The sequence below is a fragment of the Lissotriton vulgaris genome, chromosome 1_1 (genome assembly GCF_964263255.1).
Source record: "Lissotriton vulgaris chromosome 1_1, aLisVul1.2, whole genome shotgun sequence".
Taxonomy (NCBI): Eukaryota; Metazoa; Chordata; class Amphibia; order Caudata; family Salamandridae; genus Lissotriton; species Lissotriton vulgaris.
The window spans coordinates 727,363,864-727,388,637 of record NC_141685.1 but is presented as its reverse complement, the minus strand read 5'-3'; the positions used below and the strand labels follow the sequence as shown (position 1 = coordinate 727,388,637).

At 48.9% G+C, this 24,774-nt stretch overlaps 1 protein-coding gene across 3 annotated transcripts in view; it reads right to left on the bottom strand.

Moving 5' to 3' along the window:
- LOC147747719 (coagulation factor XIII B chain-like) overlaps nucleotides 1-24,774 on the bottom strand; it is a 1,426,313-nt gene that overhangs the window by 1,139,126 nt on the left and 262,413 nt on the right. For all 3 annotated transcript variants that reach the window (XM_086955242.1, XM_086955259.1, XM_086955250.1), the window contains one exon: nucleotides 640-819. In XM_086955242.1, coding sequence (XP_086811368.1) covers nucleotides 640-819 — 180 coding nt within the window. The remainder of the gene's footprint in view (nucleotides 1-639; nucleotides 820-24,774) is intronic.

Below are 24,774 nucleotides of genomic sequence, written 5' to 3'. Positions count from 1 at the left end.
ATCTTGTTTAAATTAAGTTATATATATATGTGTTATATGTGTTATGTATATGCAATGGTTTTGATCAATCAAGCATAATAGATTACTTACGTACTCTAGGCTTACAAAGGCTGCTTTGTTGACTGGTACAATAAAACAATCATAAGCATTAGGTAGTCAGTAGAGAAGATTAGCATGCTGACCATCAAAGGTTACAGTAAAATTAATCTCACCAAATTATGTAGGAGTATGGGAAGTAGCACTGTAGAGGTACTCTTATGTACACTTACATGTCTTAGAGTATCATCCTCAAAACGTCCAACTCCTGCTCAGTAAAAGTGCAAAGGTGGCACAGTCCTCTCTATTTCTACTAATATGTATGAATAGAGCAGGATTGTTCACATTTTACTCCCATTTCAGATATTTTGAGGACAATTCATAGAGGCATGAAAGAGTGCGTAAATGAATATTGTATTAGAACTGCCTCTTTGAAAAGGCAGCATAGATTCTAAATGTATTCCACATGTATTAACACAATATTTTGCAGAGCTTCAACCTTAATAGACCAGAGGTGGACTCCCTTGGCCTATGGAAATGAAGTGTTCAATTGCAGCCCATTTCCTGCTTCTGAAGTTCAGTGGTGTAAGCAAGGCAACATACCTGTGCACTGGGGTCTATATTGCCACCCTCCTGTTGTACATTCCGATGTGTCCACAATGTTGCTTTGGTAGCTGTGATATCCATCATTACATTCATATTGAACTGTATCTTCGACATTGAAAAACGGCTTGTTGGGCTTGTAGGTCTTAATTGCGCCAGTCAACGTTAATGTGCACATTCCTGTAGTAGTATGAATATTGAAATGGTTATCAAGTTATCTTGAGAATTATAAAAATAAGCTGCTATTTTTACACTATGTCATTCATGTACAGACATTTATAAAACAACTGAATTATTTATCTTTATCAAGTCTAACACTTAACGACTAAATAAACATAGTTACACAACAAAACATTTTCATATTTTCTCACCACAAGGGTAAAAGAATGTCTCTTAAGTATACAGGTGTTATGAGAATATTATTGGGATTTGGGTAAATAGAAGTGTAGCATTCCATATGATGATAAGAAACAATATAGCATGTGGAAAGGGGAATTACGTAGTACTGTTCTCTGCTGAGGACACTGAATGGCCAATATAATGTCAGATGGTTTTAGCTACTGTTGACTGACGAACCCATAAACATATGAAGGAACACAAAGGGCAGGGCTTTTTACAGTTGTAGTTGTTAAAATACAATAGAAGGTGACAATAAGGCTATTAACAGCTATCTAATTCCACATATTCAGGTAAATAAACACTACAATTATCTCTGTTTCATTCATGCCACTGTTTTTGACCCTAAAAACTGCAATTGTGCATTATGGCTGAGAGTGATATTTGAAAACTACCCCTTTTTAAGGACTGTTAAACTCCACGAAGGCAGTAGATGAATCGGGGCAACTGTGGTTCTGAAATAGGTGGAACCACTGAGATGTAGAAACATATTAGTGCAAAATTCACTGACATCCTTCAATGATTATGGAAATTTCTCTAGCAAATTTTGGCACTGGTTTTGCCCCCCACAACTCAGATGCACAATCAGTGTCCATGTCATAGTTTTCAGAATATGCTGGTGAACATGTTCTAGCATTTTATAGACACTACACTTGCCTTTACCTGGAAGTCATGTAACTAACTCACCAAACATGGTGGCGGGCTAGCTGAGTGGAGTGCTGATGAAAAGTCAGTTGCAAGATAGCTAAAGAACATTGGGAAGATGATTAGATAAGGCATATGTGGGGGTATATGCAAGACCTTGTATTTCACTTTACTTACAGAATACATAGTGGTTGAAGTTTACACAATTTATATTGAATACTGGTGGACTCAGATGGGGCTTAGGGATCAAGGAGATATGATAAGAGGGATATCTTTTACAAAGTTAGCTTACTGGGAGTGCAGACAGGGAATCTGAACTACTTAGGTGGATTATTTTTTGTACTGATCTACTTGAAACAAAGGCCTTGAATATTTATTTTATCCTCATTTAATGATATAGAGACAACCGTGCTAAAATGTTGGAAAGACTCACATCCAATTGTCAACATGATAAGCATAATCCTATCGACATGCTTGAAGATCAATTCAGGCTGTTATTTTTTAACCCCTATCAGTTTTCATCACCCGCTGATAGATCAGCAGATGTGGTGCCACAGTTGCTAATTTGTTATTCTAACTTAGTGGTCAGGGATGATTTCAAGGCATTATAAAAAAGAGAGGGGAGCCCATATAACCATCTAGGCTTAGGCTACACCAAAAACATGTCAAATATAAAAGCTCTAGTAGAATGAATATGTAAGGAACTTTCAAGAAGACCAACTTTTTATTCGCAACACATCACTTTTAAAGGCATTGTTGCACCAAAGTCAAAATGGACACTGACTGCAAATTTTCTAACTTATTCAAAACAATTACTTACTCTATCAGTACATATACCAACTGTTGAACTTGGCCCTTTTTGCAGGAATTTTTTGCCTTCCTCCTGTATTTTGTCTGACCTGTTTTTGTTGGTTTTATGACTCTGGGCACTTTACCACTGCTGATCAGTGCTAAAGTGCATAAGTACTCCCTATTGTAAATTAATGTATGAATTAGTGATTCCATGATTGGCTGGTTTGGTTTACTTGTCAGACCCTAGTACAGTGCACTGAGTGTGCCCAGGCTTGTGAACCTAATGCTGCTAGTGGGCTTGCAGCACTGGTTGTGCCACCCACAGAAGCAGCCCGTAAAAGTGTGTCTAAGGCCTGCCATTGCAGAGGCTGTGTGCAGTCTGATACTGCCATGCTGACTGGGCACGTGCACCCACTTGCCAGTCCCTAAATCTTCCATTTTCTTAATATCAGACACCCCTATGGTAGGCCCAAGGGCAGGGTGCATGGCAAGTATAAGGTAGGACAAGCCCTGATGTGTGTGGCATGTCCTAATAGTGAATAACCACTATTTTCATTTTTCACTATTGCAAGGCTACCTATTCCCCATAGGCCAGAATGGGCAGTTAGATTATTACATTTTATAATCCTAACTGACTCAGGGAACACAGTAGAAATTTGAGTTTAGTATGCCTGAACTCCGAATGATGAAATGCATCTTTTAGTGAAGTTGGTTTTAACATTCTGTGTTTGAAAATACCACTTTTAGAAAGTATGTATTTTCTTGTCTAACTATCCAAGCCTGCCTCTGCTAGGTTGTGTATTCCTTGTCTGCAGTTTGTGTGACAGGGCTGGGAGATTCCAGGAGACAGGGTGAGTCAGCCCAGTGGTGAATAGAGAGATCTACATCTAGATGCGTGGAAGGAGTTGCACCTGGGACCTGAATAGGGCTGTGCCTGCCTTCCACAATGCCGGCTACAACTACATGCCGGTGCGTCTGACGTCTATACCATGCACTGTGAAAGGAGAGAAGGAGTCATGTCAAAAGAGTGCTCCAGGGCTGTGCCTTCCCTCCACAATGCTGGCTCCACCTCCTGTGGTGCGTCTGATGTCTCTGCCCTGCACTGTGAAAGGAAAAAATTAGTCATGTAAACGGAGTGCTCCAGGACTGACCAGAACTGGTTTGGACTAGGCAAAGGCCCCTCTGCCCTCAGAGGGCAAAGGATTTTGAGGTATAAGTTTTGGGACCGTAATCCAAAGAACTTAGATCAATTTTGGATTACAAGAAGAAACCTTTGCTGAGGAGAGGAGCCTGAATAAACTGAGGAGAGACTATCCCTAAGCTAAAGTGCTGCTTGGGGGATTGATCTGCAGTGGTTGCCTGACTGCCAAAGAAAGGAGAAAGGAACTTTGTGCGCTTATTTTCAACTTGTGAATGATCTCCAAGGGCTTGAGAGAAGAGCTTGCCTCCTGCTGAAGTATCAAGGAAAACAGACTTCAAACCCCAGCTCCCCAGAGTTCTTTGAAAGAACCTTCTGCTGTTTTGGGCCTTCTGAGGGACTGCGTGTCGCAGTCGCAGCCACTGCCGTCGCATCATGGATGTCGCCGCTGTAGCTGACGCATTGCACTGCATCTCAAGAAACGTCCTGCAACCCTGAAGAAGCGTGTCGCGATCGCAGCCGCTGCCATCGCATCGTGGATGTCGCCACTGTAGCTGACGCATTGCACCGCATCAAGAGAAGCGTCTCTTAACGAGGAAGAAGCGTGTTGCCGTCGCAGCCGCTGCATCACTGAGTAAGAATGTCGCCGCTGTAGCTGTCTCATTGCACCGCATCACAAGAAGCGCCTGCATTCACGGAGAAGCGTGCCGCTGTCAGAGCTGCTGCCGTCGCATCATTGAACAAGGGTGTTGCTGCTAATGTTGTTGCATCAAGCGGAGCGTATCGCATCGTCGGAGAAGAGTTTCGCCGCCAAAGCCGCTGTCGTCACATCACTGAACAAGGTTGTCGGCGCTGCAGCTGATGCATCGAGCCGAGACTTCTCACAACATCAGAGAAGCGTACCGCATCAGGAAGAACTTGACGTCTTTATTTCTTTGCACTGGATCTTTGCCGAATTTCCATCTTGCAACACTTTTGTTGCCCTGCATGTTGCATCTTAAGGTACATTGACTCAAAGTGTTGCATTTTAAGAACTACGGAGAACTAAGCTAAAACTACAATTTTAAGTACTGTATTGTGGATTTTTGTTGTTTGTGGTCTTGTGATAAGTCTATATAAAGAATACTTATTCTTCATATAAAACCTGTGTGGTGTCCATCTGTAGTGTTGTCACTTGATTACTTTATGTGGTCACAAATGCTTTACACACTGCCTCTGAGATAAGCCTGCCTGCTTGTGCCAAGCTACCAAGGGGGTGAGCAGGGGTTATTTTAGGAGTGTACCCCCTTACCCTGACAAGAGCCAAGGTCCCTATTTGTCACACGTTCCTACCTGTGCCAAATAGAGACCTCCAAATCTAACATTGGTGGGCAGCGGTGAGGATTCTGGACTTGCATTTGTGACTCATGTACAGTGATTGGTGAACACTACTAGTGAGTGCAGACCAAACACAACCACATACTGTTTTTCTGTTTTCTGGTGCTCTCCTGGAGATATTTTTTATACCATGACTCTGCTTAGTTGTTGCAAAATGAAACGCAACTTCTGGCGCATGCTTATCTACACAATGAAGGGGCTAAGTGTGTTTCGCAAGGAAAGAGGGCTGCCTGTGAGGAGAAGGTCCAGGGAGGATCTAGAGGCATCCCTATTTCAGTATGAGTTACCCCGCTGGAAGGCAACACTACCAGTTTAATCTGAGGAGGAGGAATTCTCTAAAAGTGAGGGAGAAACAGAAGAAGATAGCTGGCTCTGGCTCATGAGCAGAGGCTGAAAGAGATTGATGAAGAGCTGAGAGAGATTGAGGAGGCTCAAAGGACCTTAGCCCAAGAAGAAGAAATTTGGGCAGCTCAGGAAGTGAGCTTTGCTGAGTTGGAGGTGGAGTCCAACTCAGATGGTGGAAGCAAAATTTAATTTTCTAGTGCTGAGGGAGTAGTAAACACACCCAGAGATTTGGCGCCTGACTTGGAGGGGGTTAACACATACCAGGAGGTTCAAGGACATGAGGTAGCTCCAGTAGTGCGCAGAGTCCCTGAGGAGAATGGGGTAACTGGAGCAGGGGTTCATGGTCCTAGTGGTGGGAGGGACACTCTACTGACTCTAGATGAGAAGTTCTGGGAGAGGGGTTCCCCCAAAGTTGAAGTCTTTGCATATGAGTGTAAATACCACACAGAAGAGTGTGGGTTGAGTGACAGAGACAGTCATATACTGTCTTGCCAATCTCAGGAGAGTGGTGTGGAGTACGTGTGCGAGGCACTGGATGGTGAGGTGAAGGATAGTTTGGTTAACCCCTGTAGGGGGCTGTGTGATCCAATTGTGGGCGAGCATATTGTAAGTCCCTATTTTCCAGAGCTATGCCAACACCTGTTGGAGAGAGAGTTCTCTGACCCCTGGGAGCTCACATTGGAGGCAGAATTTTGGTGGATTCCAGAGAGTCTGGAGAGGCATTGGGAGTGACCCTGTGGGGAGTGGCTCAGGTATCTTCCCACCCAGAGTGGTGGAAGTGGTTCAGAGTAGCCCAGCTAGGTCCAATTGTTTTGGGAGGGGTGTAGGGGCTCATATCCTGTCTCAGTGGAGAAGGAGTGAGTGTGGGGCTGCGTGTCCCAAGGTGCCTGAAATCCAGTGTCAGAGCCGGGATGGTTCTTTAAGGGAACACCAGGTGGGGAGCCTAGGCTGTCCTGATGGGCCACCCATTGAGGGGGATCCCCTAGTGTCTGGTGAACGGGGAGTGTCTGTAAGCAGGCCTCCATTAGTTCTGGTGTCTGGCAGTGCCGCTCCTGGAGAGTACAGAAGTCCAGACTGAGGGGTGAGATGGGGAAAGAGTCCCCAGTGGAAGAACCAGTGGGTCAGGGGCCAGCCAGAAGGGCTGCATCAACAGTGAATTACCATAGTGACACCACTTCTGTCCCGGGAGATCTTCACGCACTGTCAGATGGCCAGGGGTCTGGAGATCTGCGCCAGGCAGACTATCACACAACACATGAGTTATGTGTTACCCTCCAAACATAAGTCACACAACGCACGTAAAATGAGTAAAACGAGAAAAATTGAGTTAACACAACACAAAAAGGTGTGCAGAATCCACACTTCTTCTTTCATTACACTTTTTGCCCACTTTTTGGATTCTTGCACCCAAGTTTAAACATGTCTTTCGAGTCAATAGCAAACATTACGGATAATAGAGCAAATACGAAAGCATATACTTCAGAGGAAGCTAATGTCATTTATAGTTTGATCCAAGAAACAAAAGCTTTCGAGGTACAGATTGGAACTATTTCCCAATGTTAGAAATGGGACTTCTTGTTGGCTAAGGCTTGCACCAAAGCCAGGCAGAAACCACCACTCTAGTGAGGGCAAGGGAGTTACACGCCAAGATAACCCCTGCTCACCCCCTTGGTAGCTTGGCACAAGCAGTCAGGCTTATCCCGGAGGCAATGTGTAAAGGATTTGCGCAACACACTCACACAGCAGCGACACACTAGGCACACCACAAAAAAGGAACTCCACACAAGGTTATATATAAAAAATAGCCTTTGTATTACCATAAACACATTAGATCATTAGATCATAATCACACAATTACACTGTGCCAACTGGCACTGGGCAGTATTTACAGGGGATTATTTACACCAGACAGATCCACATGGGCCACTGTCAGAATCAGCACTTAGTAGAAAAAGCACTTGTAAAACATAGAATAATTGTAGCACAAAATAACAATTGTAAGACACAACCAGTAACCACTGGTAGAAGGTAGATACACACTATGCAATACTAATCACCATAGGCATAGATCACGCAGGGACACAAACTCACTAGTATAAACTATACAAGGCCAAACAACCTCCTAAGCATAAAAACACAGTTAGAGGTATCCCAGGTATAAAGGCATTGCACATTACACATAAATCACATTAGTCCATTATTATCCCAAACACAGTAGGCAATCACCTTGCGCCAAAATCACATAGGATACTGACCCCAGGCCAACTGGTCTTCCATGGGGCTCAAATGCCCTTTGTCCAACAGTGTCAGGGCAGGCTGCGCACGCAGCCAAAGAAGAGTGCGCAAGAGTTTAGAGCCAAAATGTGGCAGCTGCCCACTACTTGCTGGGCAGCTGTAGAATCCCAAAGCACATGTCCCCTAAAAGAAAGAGCAACCTAAACGGTGCAGCTGCCGACTATTTGCTGGGCAGCTGTGAAGTAGAATTGAGGTAAGGGCCCTCACTGGCCCTTAGGACAAATTGCGCAAAACTTTGGAGCCCTCTAGGCTCTGGAATAAATAGGGTAGAGCCAGCCCGGGCTCTAAATTACATATGTCCCAAGCAGTAGCACTTCAACCAAATAAGGCTAGTGTAGAGCCACACAGGCTCTTTGAACACAATGTGCCCCAAGGGAGAAAATGTCACGGGCACCACAGTAGGGCCTGGAAATGCCCACGGGCCCCTCTGGCCCTTTGAGTAATAATGCGCCGCCTCGTGAGAGCTACCCAAGGCTCTAAGCAGAATATGCCCCAAGATCAGTGGAGCAACCAGCTGCTTTTAAACAAATAAAAATACTTGCCCCCACAAGAACAAAGAGAGCGGCCACAGCTGTACCGGTGAGCCCCACTCGGGACTCTCAAAACCGGGGTTTGGCCCTCAAGCCCCCTTGGGACTTCTATGGACAATGTGCCCCCACAGAGAAGGTGAAACTGGCAGGTGTGCCTGGCTCCAGGAGTCAGGATGGGTCTGCCCCGGTGGAGAATGGAGAGATCTGCATGTTGATGGAAGGGAGGAGTGCACCTGGGACCTGAATAGGGCTGGGCCTTCCCTACACAATGCTGGCTCCGGCCCTGTGGTGCGACTGATGTCCCTGGCCTGTCATGTGAATGGGGAGAGGGGCTGAGCACAACAAAGTGCTCCAGAACCAGCTGCGTCTGGTTTTCCCCCTACCCTGCACCCTCCAGACAAAGGAAATATGTGTATAAGGGGCTGTGACCCCATGTTTCTGTTCTTTCTCTGGATCCTATCTTGAGGGGAGCCTGCTGCTGCCATTCGCCTCCCGGACACCAGCCAGCTCCAGCCAATCACAAGCCAGACAGTCAATTCACATTTACTACACAGACATGCCAACTTCTAGAAGTGGCACTTCCACACTAGACATATTAAATCTGCACACACTGTCGCGCAGCATTTATTCTCACGAGTTTGCACATACCAAACTCGCCCCTGCACTCCCCATGCATCAGGAACTACCATGGACACACACATTCCCCATGCATTCCTATGGAGGGCAGGCCAATCTCACCACACGTACTCATACTGCGCACACACTTTACACTGGGATACAGTGTTAAAGTGCGCAGAAGCCAAAAACAACTAGTATCGGGTCACAATTAAAAGCAGAAAGTTTAGGGGTGAACCTGCCAAAAGGGCCAAGTCCAACACAACCCCCTTCCAGCCAAAATGCAGGGCAGACCAATCACCACTGTGATGGGCTTCCATGCTTTGGGCGATAGAACACGGACGCGGGCCAGCAACTGCAGGGACACCCTCCTGTTCTACGCCAGGGTGATCCCATGGGGTTCCTTCTGAAAAAGTTGTCCAGAATAACTGGGCTACCCCACTGGTACTCCAAAGCTGTCCGCGGCCCGGACCAGGCCCTAGGCAACCCCGGTGCCACTGGTCCTTGCCTATTCGCAGAGCGGGGGGTAGTAACCCCTGGTACATAAAATTGAAATTGCGATGGGTAACCACAGAAATAAGGGCGCTCAGCAAATCCAGGGTCTGTAGAGTTCCAAGTACAGTGGTGCTCTGGGAAGAGGAAGTGGTTACCTACATCCACAAACGGTTCTACCTAAGTAAAAACCCCAAACAAGCAATTACCCTCCCGAGCACTCAAGATAATTAGCAAAATATTGCAAAGTTTCAAAGCTCCAAAGTCGTCATTAGCGCACACTTCCAAGTTCAAGTCCAAAATCAAATTCCAGGATTACATTCCAGATATTTATTTCCTTGTAGTACAAATCAATCCAATAATCAGCATGAATCTTCACAATGATGCAGCCAACACGTGTTTGGTCGTGATTATTTGATCACAGAATGACTTCCTCAGGGCTGCAACCCAAATAAATAATATCATAAATAAAGAGGATCCTTCTACAGTCATTACCACTCACCAGTTGACCGAGTGTTCAAAGAATAGTAGAATAAGGTGGCCCCAGTGAAGACTAGATAAAAATTTGAAAAGAAAAGGAAACTATCACCATCTGCATGCTTCACCTCATGCGTGAAAGTTTACCTTATATCCCATTATAGAGGAGTACACGACTAAATAAAGTCTATTTGGAAAATAATAATGTATTTCACCTATTTCTCACCACATTCCTCCTGTTCCAATTAATCTTCCTTTAATAGTTATATAATTCATATGTTACCACATTAAAGTGTATCACTAACGCTCCTGATTAATCAATAAGCACCTGATATATAAGTATAATTACCAATAATTCCAAACAAGTTCAAGTCTTGTCTTTCTCAAATATCGGTTTTGTTAGTAATGGTGCATCATTTTCACAATGGTACAATTGTAAAGTTCAGATCTGTAAAAAGAAACCAATTCTGTTCTGTACTTGTCACTCGCGATATAATGTTCTATTCACTAAAATAAATTACACCCTACTCACCCCCTTTTGTCCGCTCTCCTAGCACATCATTATATCGAATACTAATTTAAACCATCCTTATTCCTATATGACAACGTATATACAAAGTTGTCAGATTTCCAAATGCGTATCCTGTGAAGATAATATAATCCAGGATGTAAACTCGTTTACAGTATCTCGCAGGCTAATAACACAATTCCTTTAATAAAGTAACAGAGATTCAACACTCACCATAAGTCACCGCGAGTATCTTCGCGTGTTTGGTATGACGTTTCACACGGGCGCCATCTTAGACTTCCTATTTAAATGTTTAGCGTATAAGCGCCATCTTGTAATGTGCAATAGTTACTAAAACAAAGCTGGGGGTTGCGTAACTAATATCTTACACCACACCACTCTAATCTATTATGTTGCCTCTAAAGTAAAATTAAAGTAAGCACAAGGCACACTATTAATAATGCCCGCGAGAATCCAACTATCATAATGCTCCGATATCTAGTCGCCATCTTGTAATGTGCAATATACTGAGTTTGCGATCTACTTGCGTTAAACCAAAATACAAAATAATTCAATTGAACATCTACAATTGCATAAATTCGCCATACGTTTCTCAAAGTATAAAGAAGGTTCTTATTAGCCATCTTAATGTGCATGTTTGCATTGGAGAAGTTAAAAGAGAAGAGAACCGTGTTACGAGTGCTACGTGGGGCACGCAAGAGAGAGAGAGAGAGAGAGAGAATACACTACAGTTCTAGAGTGAACTATCTGAGAAAATGAGTGAAAGTACAAAGTGGATATAAGGAAGCGTGCTGGTATTCCTAGTTGCGTGAAATCAGTTAGTATTTCAATCACAGTAAAAGGCTAAATAACATAATTAAATATGAATCAATAACTTTGTGTTTTTAAAGAAGTAGTACTCAGAGTGTACATTCATAAACATCTCCAATATAACCTAATTGACGTCATGGAGAATTCCTATATACAGTATAGGTTACAGTATGGTACAATTGGTTATAGTGTTTGCAGTATAAACGAATCAGTCTTCAAACCATACATAATTAGTATCTAAAAAAACACAATATTCACAATGAGACATTAACAGTTTACATAATAAAATGAGTCTTTGTCATTAATATATCTCATTCTTGACCCAGGAAGAATTGGTACTCATTATCAATATTCATTCCGTCCTCAATTGCTCTTAATTTCATTAACCAGATCACCTCCCTACGTCTTAACTTCAAGAGTCTGTTTCCTCCTCTTGGGTCTTGCATTACATGGTCAATGCCAAAATAGCTGAATTTGTGTTGTTCCATTTTATCAAAGTTTTGTACAGCATGAGCTGCAATGGGGTACCTGGTATCCCCATTCTTCCATGCTCTAAAATGCTCCAGAAAATGCTCCACCATTCTGTCACGTAGTCTTCGAATGGTGCTCTCGACATAGATTTTACCACAGGAGCACTCCATTATATAAACAACAAACGTGGTATCACACGTGATAAAAGTCTTAATCTCAAATCTTTCTGAACCATTGTAACTAAAGTTAGCCACCTTCTTCTGTGCCCATCTGCACAAACTGCAACAACCACATTTATGAAAGCCCATGGTAGGGCTCATCAGCCAAATTTGAATTTTGATTTTGGACTTGAACTTGGAAGTGTGCTCTAATGACGACTTTGGAACTTTGAAACTTTGCAATATTTTGCTAATGATCTTGAGTGCTCTGGAGGGTAATTGCTAACCCCTGGTAAATAGTAGCCATTCTCCACTCTTCCTCTCCTCAGGACAGTGCTAGACTGCCACTGATTCTCCAGCCTAGGGTCTGCACCCTCAGGCGGACCAGAAGTCACAGATGAGGCTCTCCTCCCCTAGCTCTCCTTCTAGGGTTCCACCCTCTCCTCCTTAGAGGGGTACCCATAGAACACCACTCTCCCAACCTAGGGTTTCACCCCTCAGGTTGCACCGGGGTCAATGGCAAGGACTCCCACCCTCTGCACCCCTTCCAGAGTTCTGCACCCTCCCAACTGGAGTGGTACCCCCGGAAGATGAACCGGCCAGGACACTGGTTACAGATGTCCTACCCTCACGGTCATTCAGATCCTGAACCTGGCCTCCCAACCTTGGGTCTAAAACTTTTGGCGGAATACTTGCCTGGATTTCCAGGACTTCTGGGGACTCACACACCATCCCCCTGAGGGTGACACATGACTCATGTGTCGTGTGACCGTCTGTCTGGTACAGATCTCCAGTCCCCTGTCCACCTGTCAGTGTGCGGAGATCCCCCAGAAAGAAGTGTTGTCACCATGGTCACTCCAAGGGAACTTAGCCCAACTAGCTAGTCCCTGACCCATTGGTTCTTCCACTGGTGAACACATCCCCCATTCACTCCTCACTTCGGACTTCTGTGCCCTCCCATCGGGAGTGGCACTGCCAGACACTAGGTCCACTGGAGCTCTATCTACAGACGCTCCAGGTCCTCTAGACACTAGGAGATCCTCTGCAAATGGACTAACAGGACAGCCTAGGTCCCCATCCTGGTGTTCCCTGAAGAAACCATCCAGGTTCTGAGACTGGGTCGGGCACCTGGGAACACTCAGTCCCACACTCACTCTTACAACACTGAGACAAGCTCTGAGCCCCTGAACCCCTCTCGCTACACTGGGACCTAGCTGGGCTACTCTTAACCTCTTCCACCACTCTAGGCTGGAAGATACCTGAACCACTACTTTTGGGATCACTCACCAATGCCTCTTCAGAACCTCTGGCACTTTCTGAGCGCTCAGCTTCCTGAGCAAGCTCCCAAGGACAAAAAGAGTCACACCTCAACAGGTGCTGGCACAACCCCGGCCAACAATGACTGAGCAACTGCTCTTTGAGAAACATATTTACTACTCCCTCCACCTCACGGTCCGGGTTAACCTCTAGCCAATCAGCCAGTACATCCAGTCATCCACAAAATGCCCCCAACGCTGGTGAGGCGGTTTCCTATGGTCCCTGAACTTCAACCTGTACTCCTCCTCTCTGGAACAAGGTACCATACAGTGGGAACTGGGAATGAGACTTCCCGCACTGGACTCTATATCGCTGCTTCCACTGGACTCCACCCTCACTGGGGAACCCAGAAAATTACCACTGTGCTCAGGGAATAATCTACCCTCCAGAGCTAATCTCTCTCTAGTGAAGGCCCTCTCAGCCTTCTCCATCCTCTCCTGCACTAAGACCCTCTCAGTGTCTAGCTTTTGATTTTCAAGGCCCAGCGCCTTAAGACTCAACTCATGAGCTCATACTGCCTTTTTCTCCTCGAAGGATAACTTCCTATTCTCCAACTCCAATTTCTGAGCTACCATATACTCATACCTCTCCTTCTGGAGTTTCTCTAATGCTAGCTGATGCTCCCTTTCTTCCCTCCTATCTACCCACTCCTTCCGGGGACAGGGAAAGGGATGGGGAGCTGCCCCCGACACTGGACCCAGCAAGGGACTCCCTACCTATGGGGTCTGCACTATCTACTGGCGTCCATGTCCTGTGATTTTCTTCCTCCTCTTCAGACTCTTCAGGGCTCCCCTCAGACCCACCCCTCCCATGGCATGCGGCCCGGGACCTCCCCTCCTTACTGCGCTCACGTTCCCATTCATACTTCTGCCACTGGATTAGGTTATCCTTAAGCTTGGACTGGGTGTCTGACCCACTCACTGCTATGTCTCTCTCTTCACAGAACCCTACCAACTCATACATACTGTATCTACACAGAAATTGAAAGCAGACTCCATCTTGGCAGGATGCTCAGAGGCACGTGCAACACAGGGGACCTAACTGTCTGAGCTGAAGCAAGAGTACGCAATCTAAAAATGACACTCTTAGGTGAAACAATAAAACTCAAAAACAATAATCCCCGAACACGTGATTATCTAAATGCAGAGTTTGTAGTGCAACCAGTTATTACTGTGGTATTGCGCAAACCCAAGTCCAGATCCCACCGCTGCCACCAGTGTTAGAAATGGGTTTTCTGGTTGGCTAAGGCTTGCGCCAAAGTCAGGCAGAAACCACCACTCTAGTCAGGGCAAGGGAGTTACACGCCAAGATAACCCCTGCTCACCCCTTGGTAGCTTGGCACCAGCAGTCAGGCTTATCCCGGAGGCAATGTGTAAAGCATTTACGCAACACACTCACACAGCAGCGACACACTAGGCACACCACAAAAAAGGAACTTCACACAAGGTTATATATAAAAAATAGCCTTTGTAGTACCATAAACACATTAGATCATAATCACACAATTACACTGTGCCAACTGGCACTGGACATATTTACATGGGATTATTTACACCAGACAGGGCCACGTGGGCCACTGTCAGAATCAGCACTTAGTAGAAATAGCACTTGTAAAACATAGAATAATTGTAGCACAAAATAACAATTGTAGGACAAAACCAGTAACTGGTAGAAGGTAGGTACATACTATGCAATACTAATCACCATAGGCATAGATAACGCAGGGACACAAACTCACTAGTATAAACTATACTAGGCAAAACAACCTCCTAAGCATAAAAACACAGTTAGAGGTATCACAGGTGTTAGAACTGGGATCTCCGGTTGGTTAAGGCTTGCGCCAAAGCCAGGCAGAAACTAGCACTCTAGTCAGGGCAAGGGAGTTACACACCAAAGATAACCCCTGCTCACCCCCTTGGTAGCTTGGCACGAGCAGACAGGCTTATCCCGGAGGCAATGTGTAAAGCATTTGTGCACGCACACAGCAACAACATCCCCGGCACACTACAAAATGAACTCCACAAAAGGTTATATAAAGATAACTTCAGTATTCTCCAAAACACATCAGATAGTAATCACACAATATACATTATGCCAACTGGCACGGGCAATATTCACAAGGGATTATTTACACAGGACAGGGCCACGTGGGCCACTGTCAGGATCAGCACTTAGTAGAAATAGCACTCAGAGTAACTGTAGCTCACAATAACAATTGTAGGACACAGCCAGTAACCACTGGTAAAAGGTAGGTACACACTACGCGATACTACTCACCATAAGCATAGATCACACAGGGACACAAACTCACTAGTATAAACTCAGGACACCCCCGCGCCGCACGGCCACCAGCTGCTGCGTGTGCTCCTCGCCCCCACTGCTGCTCGCAGAGCCTGCCTCGCTGACCTCGCTGACACCGACCCTCTGCCTCGCTGATCCCAACCCTCGCCGCAACTGCGTGTGCTGTATTTCTTTACCCCTTGTTGTGCCGAATTTCATCACTTTGTTTATATTGTCACCATTTGTGCCGTATAATCACAGTTTTCTTCCCTTTTCTGCTGTTTAACCTTTTCATCCCCTTATTGTTTTTCCATTTGCATTCTGTACCCCCAGTGCCGTGTTTGGATTGTATTTGCCCGCCCCGCTCCCCGCTTCCCGCCGCCGTGCTAGCGGCCACGCCCCTTTTCCTTCTGTGCCCTCCCCGCTCCCGCCTCCCAGCTGCTTCTCCCTCCCTCCCACTTGGCCATAAATGGCGACCGCGAGGCGCAGGTGAGTGTGACCTGTCTCAGGACACCCCCGCGCCGCACGGCCACCAGCTGCTGCGTGTGCTCCTCGCCCCCACTGCTGCTCGCAGATCCTGCCTCGCTGACCCCGACCCTCTACCTCGCTGATCCCAACCCTCGCCACAACTGCGTGTGCTGTATTTCTTTTCCCCTTGTTGTGCCGTATTTCATCACTTTGTTTGTATTGTCACCATTTGTGCCGTATAATCACAGTTTTTTCCCTTTTCTGCTGTTTAACCTTTTCATCCCCTTATTGTTTTTCCATTTGCATTCTGTACCCACAGTGCCGTGTTTGTATTGTATTTGCCCGCCCTGCTCCCAGCTTCCCACCGCCGTGCTAGCGGCCACGCCCCCTTTTCCTTCTGTGCCCTCCCCGCTCCTGCCTCCCAGCTGCTCCTCCTTCCCTCCCACTTCGCCATAAATGGCGACAGCGCGTACGCGCAGCGGTCACGCGCAGCGGGTGTGCCGATTGTGCGGCGAAGGCGCGCCAAAGGTAAGCCCGTCTGCGCCTGTCCGTGCCTGGACCCCTGGCCCCCACCGACGATGCAAGACGACCCGACAGACCTACGACGACGCCGCCCTCAACGCACTGAATGCCAGTCGTAACCCTGCCTGCTGCCGAGCCGCCCCGAAACGCTTCCACGGACCCTTCACCTGCACAACCTGCAAGTTCACCTGCCTCCGAACATGCACCGCGCCAGCAAAGCCAAACCCCAGCAGCGATCTCAAGTGCATCCTGCTCAACACCCGCTCCGTCCACAGACATGCTGTCGAGCTCTGGAACCTGCTCGACACAACATCACCAGACGTTGCGTTCCTCACCGAAACATGGTTGAACGCCTCCTCAGCCCCTGACATCGCCATCGCCATCCCGGATGGATACAAGATCATCAGGAGGGACCGCGTCAACCACACCGGAGGAGGCATCGCCATCGTCCACAAGAACACCATCCGCATCACGACCAACGCCGACGACACCTTTACCGCCGCTGAACACCTCCACTTCCAGATTCACACCGACCCAAAGACGACCCTCAGAGGCACCCTCGTCTACAGACCCCCGGGACCACGCACACAATTCAGCGAAGACATCACGGACTTCATCAGCCCACACGCCCTCCCCTCCGCCGACTACATCCTCCTACGGGACCTCAACTTCCTCCTGGAGAACAACAAGGACCGCAACACCGCCGCCCTGCTGAACAACCTCGCAAACCTCGGACTCAATAAACTGGTCAACACCCCCACCCACTACGCCGGCCACACGCTTGACCCCGTCTTCTCATCCAGCAAGCACATCGCCTTCAGCCACTCCACCGGACTTCACTGGACCGACCACAGCTGGGTCCACTTCAGCTTCAGAAAAACTACCACCCACCACCACCCGCAACAGGTTCCTCACAGAAGCTGGAGCAAGATCACCGCCGACCAGCTCACCGCCTCCCTCAGCCAGAACCCACCTGCCAGCTCACCGGACCCCAACGAAGCAGCCCGTAACTTCACGCAGTGGCTGACAGCCTGCGCTGACGACCTCGCACCACTGAAGAACACCCCCAGCAAACCCAGAAGCAAGAAGGCCCCCTTGTTCACCGACGAACTCAAGGACTCCAAGAAGACCTGCCGCACCCTCGAGAAAGCCTGGCTCCTCGAACGGACCACTGACAACATGACCGCCCTCAAACACGCAACCCGAAAGCACCACCAGCTCATCCGCACCACCAAGAAGAAATCACTGAAGGATCGACTGGACAACAACGCCCACGACAGCAAGGAACTCTTCAGCATCGTCAAGGAGTTCTCCAACCCCAGCACCGGCAACAACGACATCACCGCTTCTCAAGATCTCTGCGACTCCCTCGCCTCGTTCTTCCACCGCAAGATTGCCGACATCCACAACAGCTTCGGCACAACATCCCCGCACCCTACCGTCGAACCAACGCACCCCGCCACGACCCTCCGCACCTGGACCGCGGTGACCACCGAAGTCACAGCCCGCACGATGAACACCATCCACTCCGGATCTCCGACTGACCCCTGCCCCCACCACGTCTTCAACAAGGCTGACTCCACCATCGCACCCCAACTCCGAGACGTCATCAACACCTCCTTCGACACCGCCACCTTCCCGGAGAGCTGGAAGCACACCAAGCTCAGCGCCCTACTGAAGAAACCAAAAGGGGACCCCACCGACCTCAAAAATTTCCGCCCCATCTCGCTCCTCCCTTTTCCTGCCAAAGTCATCGAGAAGATCGCTAACAGACAGCTTGCCGCCTCCCTCGAGACGAACGGATCCCTCGACCCCTCGCAGTCCGGTTTCAGAGCCAACCACAGCTCCGAGACCGCCCTCATCGCAGCCACCGACGACATCTGAGCCCTTCTCAACAACGGGGAAACAGCGGCACTCATTCTCCTGGACCTCTCCGCCGCGTTCGACACTGTCTGCCATCGCACCCTAGTCCTCAGCAACACCGGCATCCAAGAGAAGGCATTGAAGTGCATCATCTCGTTCCTCGCTGGAAGAACACAGAGAGTCCGCCTTCCCCCGTTTCGTTCCGAGGCCACCGAAGTCATCTGCGGCGTCCCGCAAGGATCTTCACTCAGCCCCATCCTCTTCAACGTCTACATGAGACCTCTCGCAGCCATCGCACGCCAACACAACCTCAACATCATTTCCTACGCCGACGACACCCAGCTGATCCTCTCCCTCACCAGAGACCCCGACACCGCCAGAACCAGCCTCTACGAAGGGATGAAAGACGTCGCCGAGTGGATGAAGAACAGCCGCTTGAAACTGAACTCAGACAAGACGGAAGTCCTCATCCTTGGACCATCACCCTCCGCCTGGGATGACTCCTGGTGGCCCCCAGCCCTGGGCACCGCCCCCAAGACGACAGACCACGCACGCAACCTGGGCTTCATCCTGGACTCCTCCCTCTCGATGACTAGACAAGTCAACTCCGTCTCCTCTTCTTGCTTTCACACCCTCCGCATGCTCCGCAAGATCTTACGCTGGATCCCGATCGAAACCAGGAAGACGGTCACCCAGGCCCTCGTCACCAGCAGGCTGGACTACGGTAACACCCTCTACGCCGGAACCACAGCCAAGCTACAGAAAAGACTACAACGCATCCAGAACGCCTCAGCCCGACTCATCCTGGACATCCCTCGACGCAGCCACATCTCCAGCCACCTGAGGAACCTGCACTGGCTCCCCGTCAACAAGAGGATCACCTTCAGGCTCCTCACCCGTGCACACAAGTCTCTCCACAACCTGGGCCCCAAGTACCTCAACGACCGCCTGACCTTCCACACGCCCACCCGCCAGCTACGGTCCGCCAGTCTCGCCCTTGCCGCCGTACCACGCATCCGAAGAGCCACCGCCGGAGGCAGATCCTTCTCCTACCTGGCGGCCAAGACATGAAACTCCCACCCCATACACCTTCGGCTGACCCAGGACCACCTCACCTTCAGGAGACAGCTCAAGACCTGGCTGTTTGAGCAGTAGCGGCCCCCTTCCCCCAAGCGCCTTGAGACCCTTCCGGGTGAGTAGCGCGCTATACAAGTGTTTTGATTGATTGATTGATTGAAAGGTTATATAAAGATAACTTCTGTATTCTCCAAAACACATCAGATAGTAATCACACAATATACATTATGCCAACTGGCACGGGCAATATTCACAAGGGATTATTTACACAGGACAGGGCCACGTGGGCCACTGTCAGGATCAGCACTTAGTAGAAATAGCACTCAGAGTAACTGTAGCTCACAATAACAATTGTAGGACACAACCAGTAACCACTGGTAAAAGGTAGGTACACACTAACCGATACTACTCACCATAGGCATAGATCACACAGGGACACAAACTCACTAGTATAAACTACACTAGGCAAAACAACATCCTAAGCATGAAAACACATTTAGAGGTATCACAGGCATAACGGCACTGCACATTACGCATAAATCACATTAGGCCTAAACAGTGTAAATACAGTAGGCAATCTCCTCACTAGTCTAGACACATTAGACCCTACCTCCTAAGTATAACTCCCATTTAGGGGCATAAATCACTTTTTTTTTTGTTTTTAGTCCTCATCTAACAAAGAAAGCTCGTATGTTTGGACGATATAGCCAGCTTACACCAAAAAACTGCAATCCACTATCCAAAGTGGAAATGAAGAAAAAATACCCAGTCACTTCTCAAGGAAGAGAGGGTTAGTTTAAACCTCCGGGTATTAGTCTATGAAAGCAGTTTTTAATTGAAAAAGACCAGGCTCCTCCTCTAGATAAACGGCTTCCATCTAGCCGTAGCTAGTTTTTTGTCCTTTCAGCCAAAACGAGCCAGTTTGTAATCATTGAACCATAGGAAAAAAAACAGAACAAAAAATATAGGACGTATAAAAGCCGGCTTAGAGGGAGGCAAAGGATGTAAACCACTGATCCCAAATGTCCCAAAACTTTGTTTTTTTTTTACTTCTTTTACTTGTTCGATCAAGGGTTGAGATATGCTGGACTGAGCAAATCCATTCTGACTTAGTGGGTGGGATTGGTGTAACCCATTTAATGCATATTTCCCATCTTGCCTAAAGGATTAATACAAAAATGAGTGCCCTCTGGTCCCTGGACAAAACTTGGTTTACCGCCTCTTTTACACATACCCCAAAGATCACTATTGATGTGGTTAGCCCCACCCTTCCGCCCATAATTTCAGAAATAATGTTACTCACATGATGGAGGTTTGTGTTTGTGAGATTGTACTTCACAGGGGCATAAATCACAGTGAAGTACAATCTCACAAACACAAACCTCCATAGGTAAAACCATCCATAGAGGTATCAACACAGGGTGCGTAAACATACTAGATGCATTACATTTCCTAGCACCACATTTAAAGCACATATCAATCACATTAGGGCCTTGCGCCCTATACCTCTACCAGTCCCCCTTGCCAACTGGCCATCAAGAAGGGGTTCAAATGCACTGTGTCCAGAATTTCAGGGTGCGCTGCCAAGGGGTGCGCCACCGGCGCAAACCTAAACGTTGCAGCTGCCCACTACTTGCTGGGCAGCTGAGAACAAGGACAGGGCCTAAACGCTGCAGCTGGCACTAAGTACTGCGCAGCTGTGGAAGGCCAAGGTAGGGGCGAAGGAGTGCTACTCACTCCTGAGTCCAAAAGAACATGTCCCCTAGAAAGAAAGACCTAAACGGTGCAGTTGCCCACTACATGCTGGGCAGCTGTAAATCAAATCTGCAGCAAGGGGCCTCACTTGGCCCTTAGGAACAACTGACTGTGCCCCCTGGAGCCATTTGGCTCTTCAAAACAAACATGTGGAGCGTTGGAGCCCTCTGGTTCTGACATCAACTGTGCCCCAGGAGCCCACTGGCTCCTTAATAATTAGAGATGCCCCCAAACGTTGGCGTACACTGGCTCTGAAAACATGGCCCCTCTTACTGTAGAACAAACTTGCCAGGGGCAATAAAGCATGGGCCCCTCTGGCCCTTTAAACATGGAAGCCCCACGGGGCTTTACACAAAATATGCCCCCTGTCGTTGGAGCCACCTAGGCTCGGAAAATAACGAGGCCTCCGGGACCTCGGACCCTCACTGGGGCCCTTTTTACACGTCACCCACGTCGAAGCCACTCGGGGCTCGGTGATCACTTAAGGCCCGAGAAGGTCGGGTCGGCCCGCTACCATCGGGGCCACTCGGGACACTGGCACCAGTAGGCAGGCCCCCTCGGGAACTGGAAGTACTGCCCCCTTTTGAGCCACACTTACCGGACACTGGCACCAGTAGGCAGGCCCCCTCGGGAACTGGAAGTACTGCCCCCTTTTGAGCCACACTTACCGGGCTCTCCTTGCTGCCTTAGCACTCCTCAGTCTGGATGCGGCGGGCTCTGCTTCACCGGTCCCCCGTCTCGGGACCGGGACTCAGTGTGGAGCCAGCGAGGCTCCCAGTGGCAGTCTCTTTGCTCCTCTTCCGATGCAGTGGGGGGCAGGCACCGTCAATGTGACTTGCGCCCCCTCCGCCTGCCGTCTCCATATTGCTGCTGTCTGCGAGGCTCTTTCTTACCCGGAAGTCCCGCCTCCGGGGACACAGCCTTGTTTTCCTTCCGGGTCGCGTTGGGCAACGGCCCTGGGGGGGGGGGAGACTTCATTGCGGCTTGGGCTGCGGCGGAAGCGAGAGGCACCATGAGGGGTAGGCTCCCCCTTTCGATTTAAATACCAATGCGGGCAAAGTCGCGGGGTGGGCACCCGTGCATATGAATAATTAAAGAAGCAGGGTGGCACCCGTATGGCTTAAAAATATAAAGCAGGGTGGGCTATTGCTAAAGTAACAATATCGCCAAGACGCAGGGTGGGCACCTGCGCACCCCAAATACCACTATAAGTGGGGTGGGCACCCGTAAGGAACACAAGGAGGGGGCGGATCCCCAGGCAAGGGAAATCCTTCTAAAAAGGGCTGCAGTGCCGTGTTGCTCAGCCCCCAGTCTCTCCCTCGCTGGGGGGAGCAAATCAAAGGGCGCCCGGCCTGGAAATTAAGCACAGGAAGGCTGTAACAAGCCTTGGTAAAGTCCACAAAGGAGGCAATAGGTTCAAAAGAAAAGTCCATCAGGTATCCAGGGGCTGGGCAGGGCCCAGGGAGACAAGCCTTCCCCTGGGACCCAGCAGCAGCACGCCCCTGGTAGATTCAAGTAGGAACAAGAACATCTTTTTATGGGGTCACAGCCCCTCTTTTATACACCATTTCCTTTGTTTCCAAAGGTGCAGGCAAGTGACGAACCAGACGCAACTGGTTCTTGAGCACTTTGTTTTGCTCAGCCCCTCTGCCTATTCACAGGATCGGTCAGGGACATCAGACACACCACAGGGGGCGAAGCCAGGATTGTGGCAGGAAGGACCAGCCCTATTCATGTCCCAGGTGCACTCCTCCCTGCCTCAACATGCAGATCTCTCCATTCATCACAGGGGCAGACCCATCCTGACTCCTGGAGCCAGGCACACCAGCCAGCTCCAGCCAATCACCAGTCAGTCAATTCACATTTACTGCACAGACATGCCAACTTCTAGAACTGGCACTTGCACACTAGACACAATAAATCCGTGCACATCATCGGACAGCATTTAATCACATGAGTTCGCACATACCAAACTCGACCCTGCACTCTCCACACATCAGGAACTACCATGGATACACATATTCCCAATGCATTCCTATGGGAGGGCAGGCTAGACTCACCATACATACACAGAGAGCGCACGCACTTTACACTGGACCACCATGAAAAAGTGCGCAGAGGCCTAAAATCACCAACACCAGGTTACAGAAACAGGCTAGGAAAATGCAAAAAGTTTCAGGGTCCAACAACAGGCATAAAGGCTATGCACATTATGCATAAATCACATTAGGCCATTATTATCCCAAACACAGTAGGCAATCACCTTGCGCCAAAATCACATAGGATACTGACCCCAGGCCAACTGGCCTTCCATGGGGCCAAATGCCCTTTGTCCAAAAGTGTCAGGGCAGGCTGCGCACGCAGCCAAAGAAGAGTGCACAAGAGTTTAGAGCCAAAATGTGGCAGCTGCCCACTACTTGCTGGGCAGCTGTGGAATCCCAAAGCACATGTCTCCTAAAAGAAAGAGCAACCTAAACGGTGCAGCTGCCCACTACTTGCTGGGCCTTAGGACAAATTCTGCAAAACGTTGGAGCCCTCTAGGCTCTGGAATATACAGGGTAGAGCCAGCCCAGGCTCTAAATTACATATGTCCCAAGCAGTAGCGCTTCAACCAAATAAGGCCAGTGTAGAGCCACACAGGCTCTTTAAACACAATGTGCCCCAAGGGAGAAAATGGCACGGGCACCACAGTTGGGGCTGGAAATGCCCACGGACCCCTCTGGCCCTTTGAGTAATAATGCGCCGCCTCGTGAGAGCCACCCAGGGCTCTAAGCAGAATATGCCCTAAGATCAGTGGAGCAACCCGCTGTTTTTAAACAAATAATAAGATCTTGCCCCCACAAGAACATAGAGAGCGGCCATAGCTGTACCGGTGAGCCCCACTTGGGGGACTCTCAAAACCGGGGTTTGGCCCCTAAGTCCCCTTAGGACTTCTATGGACAATGTGTCCCCACAGAGAAGGAGAAACTGGCAGGAAAAGGGGAGGGGGGCGGCACCAAGGATGTGCCCCTTTACATTCCACACCCCATCGCAAACGAACCCCACTCACCGGGCTCTCCTATGCTGCTGGTCTCCTCTTTGGTCGGCTCTCATCCTGCAAGGGATCGAGCGGGTTTGCGAGGCTCCTTTCGGTGGCCCCGGGTGAGGACGTAGACTTTGTCTCCTTGGGGTTTTGGCTGGGCGGGGCTCCCCTCGCTCACATGGGAGCCCCGTGGAAGGCGGCAATTGCTTGGACCTTGCTGGAGCTACGGGGCTATCTCTCTGAACTCACGAGAGCCCCACTCAGGCTTCCCCACACTGCGGCACTCTGTCTGCAGAGTCCCCGCAGCCCTTCTGCAGCCGCGACGGTCCTGCGGAGTGTCTCCTATCCCGAGGAGGCTCCGGCCGCAGCACATCTTCCGGCTTCCTGGTGCCGGCTTCACTCCTCCGGCCGTGCTCTCCTCTGTCCACAGGTGCACGGTGGGCTCCCGTCTGCTTCCTGTTTTCTTTATAGCACTCCTGGGTCACTGCAGGCAGCGCGGCGGCCCTTCACGTCACTCCCGGCGGCAGGCTGCAACCCGGAGCAACACGAGGGGTAGGCTCCCTCCGAAATCAAACCATAAAGCGGGTGGGATAACAGGAGAGTGGGGTGGGCACCCGCTCTCTCAATGCCAGCAAAGACGCGGGATGGGCACCCGCATATAAATTAATATTAAAAGCGAAGACGCAGGCTGCGAGGCCTGAACAGCATGCGAGGTAGGCACCAGCTTTTCCCCAGATGAGCACACCAGTGGCAAGATGCTA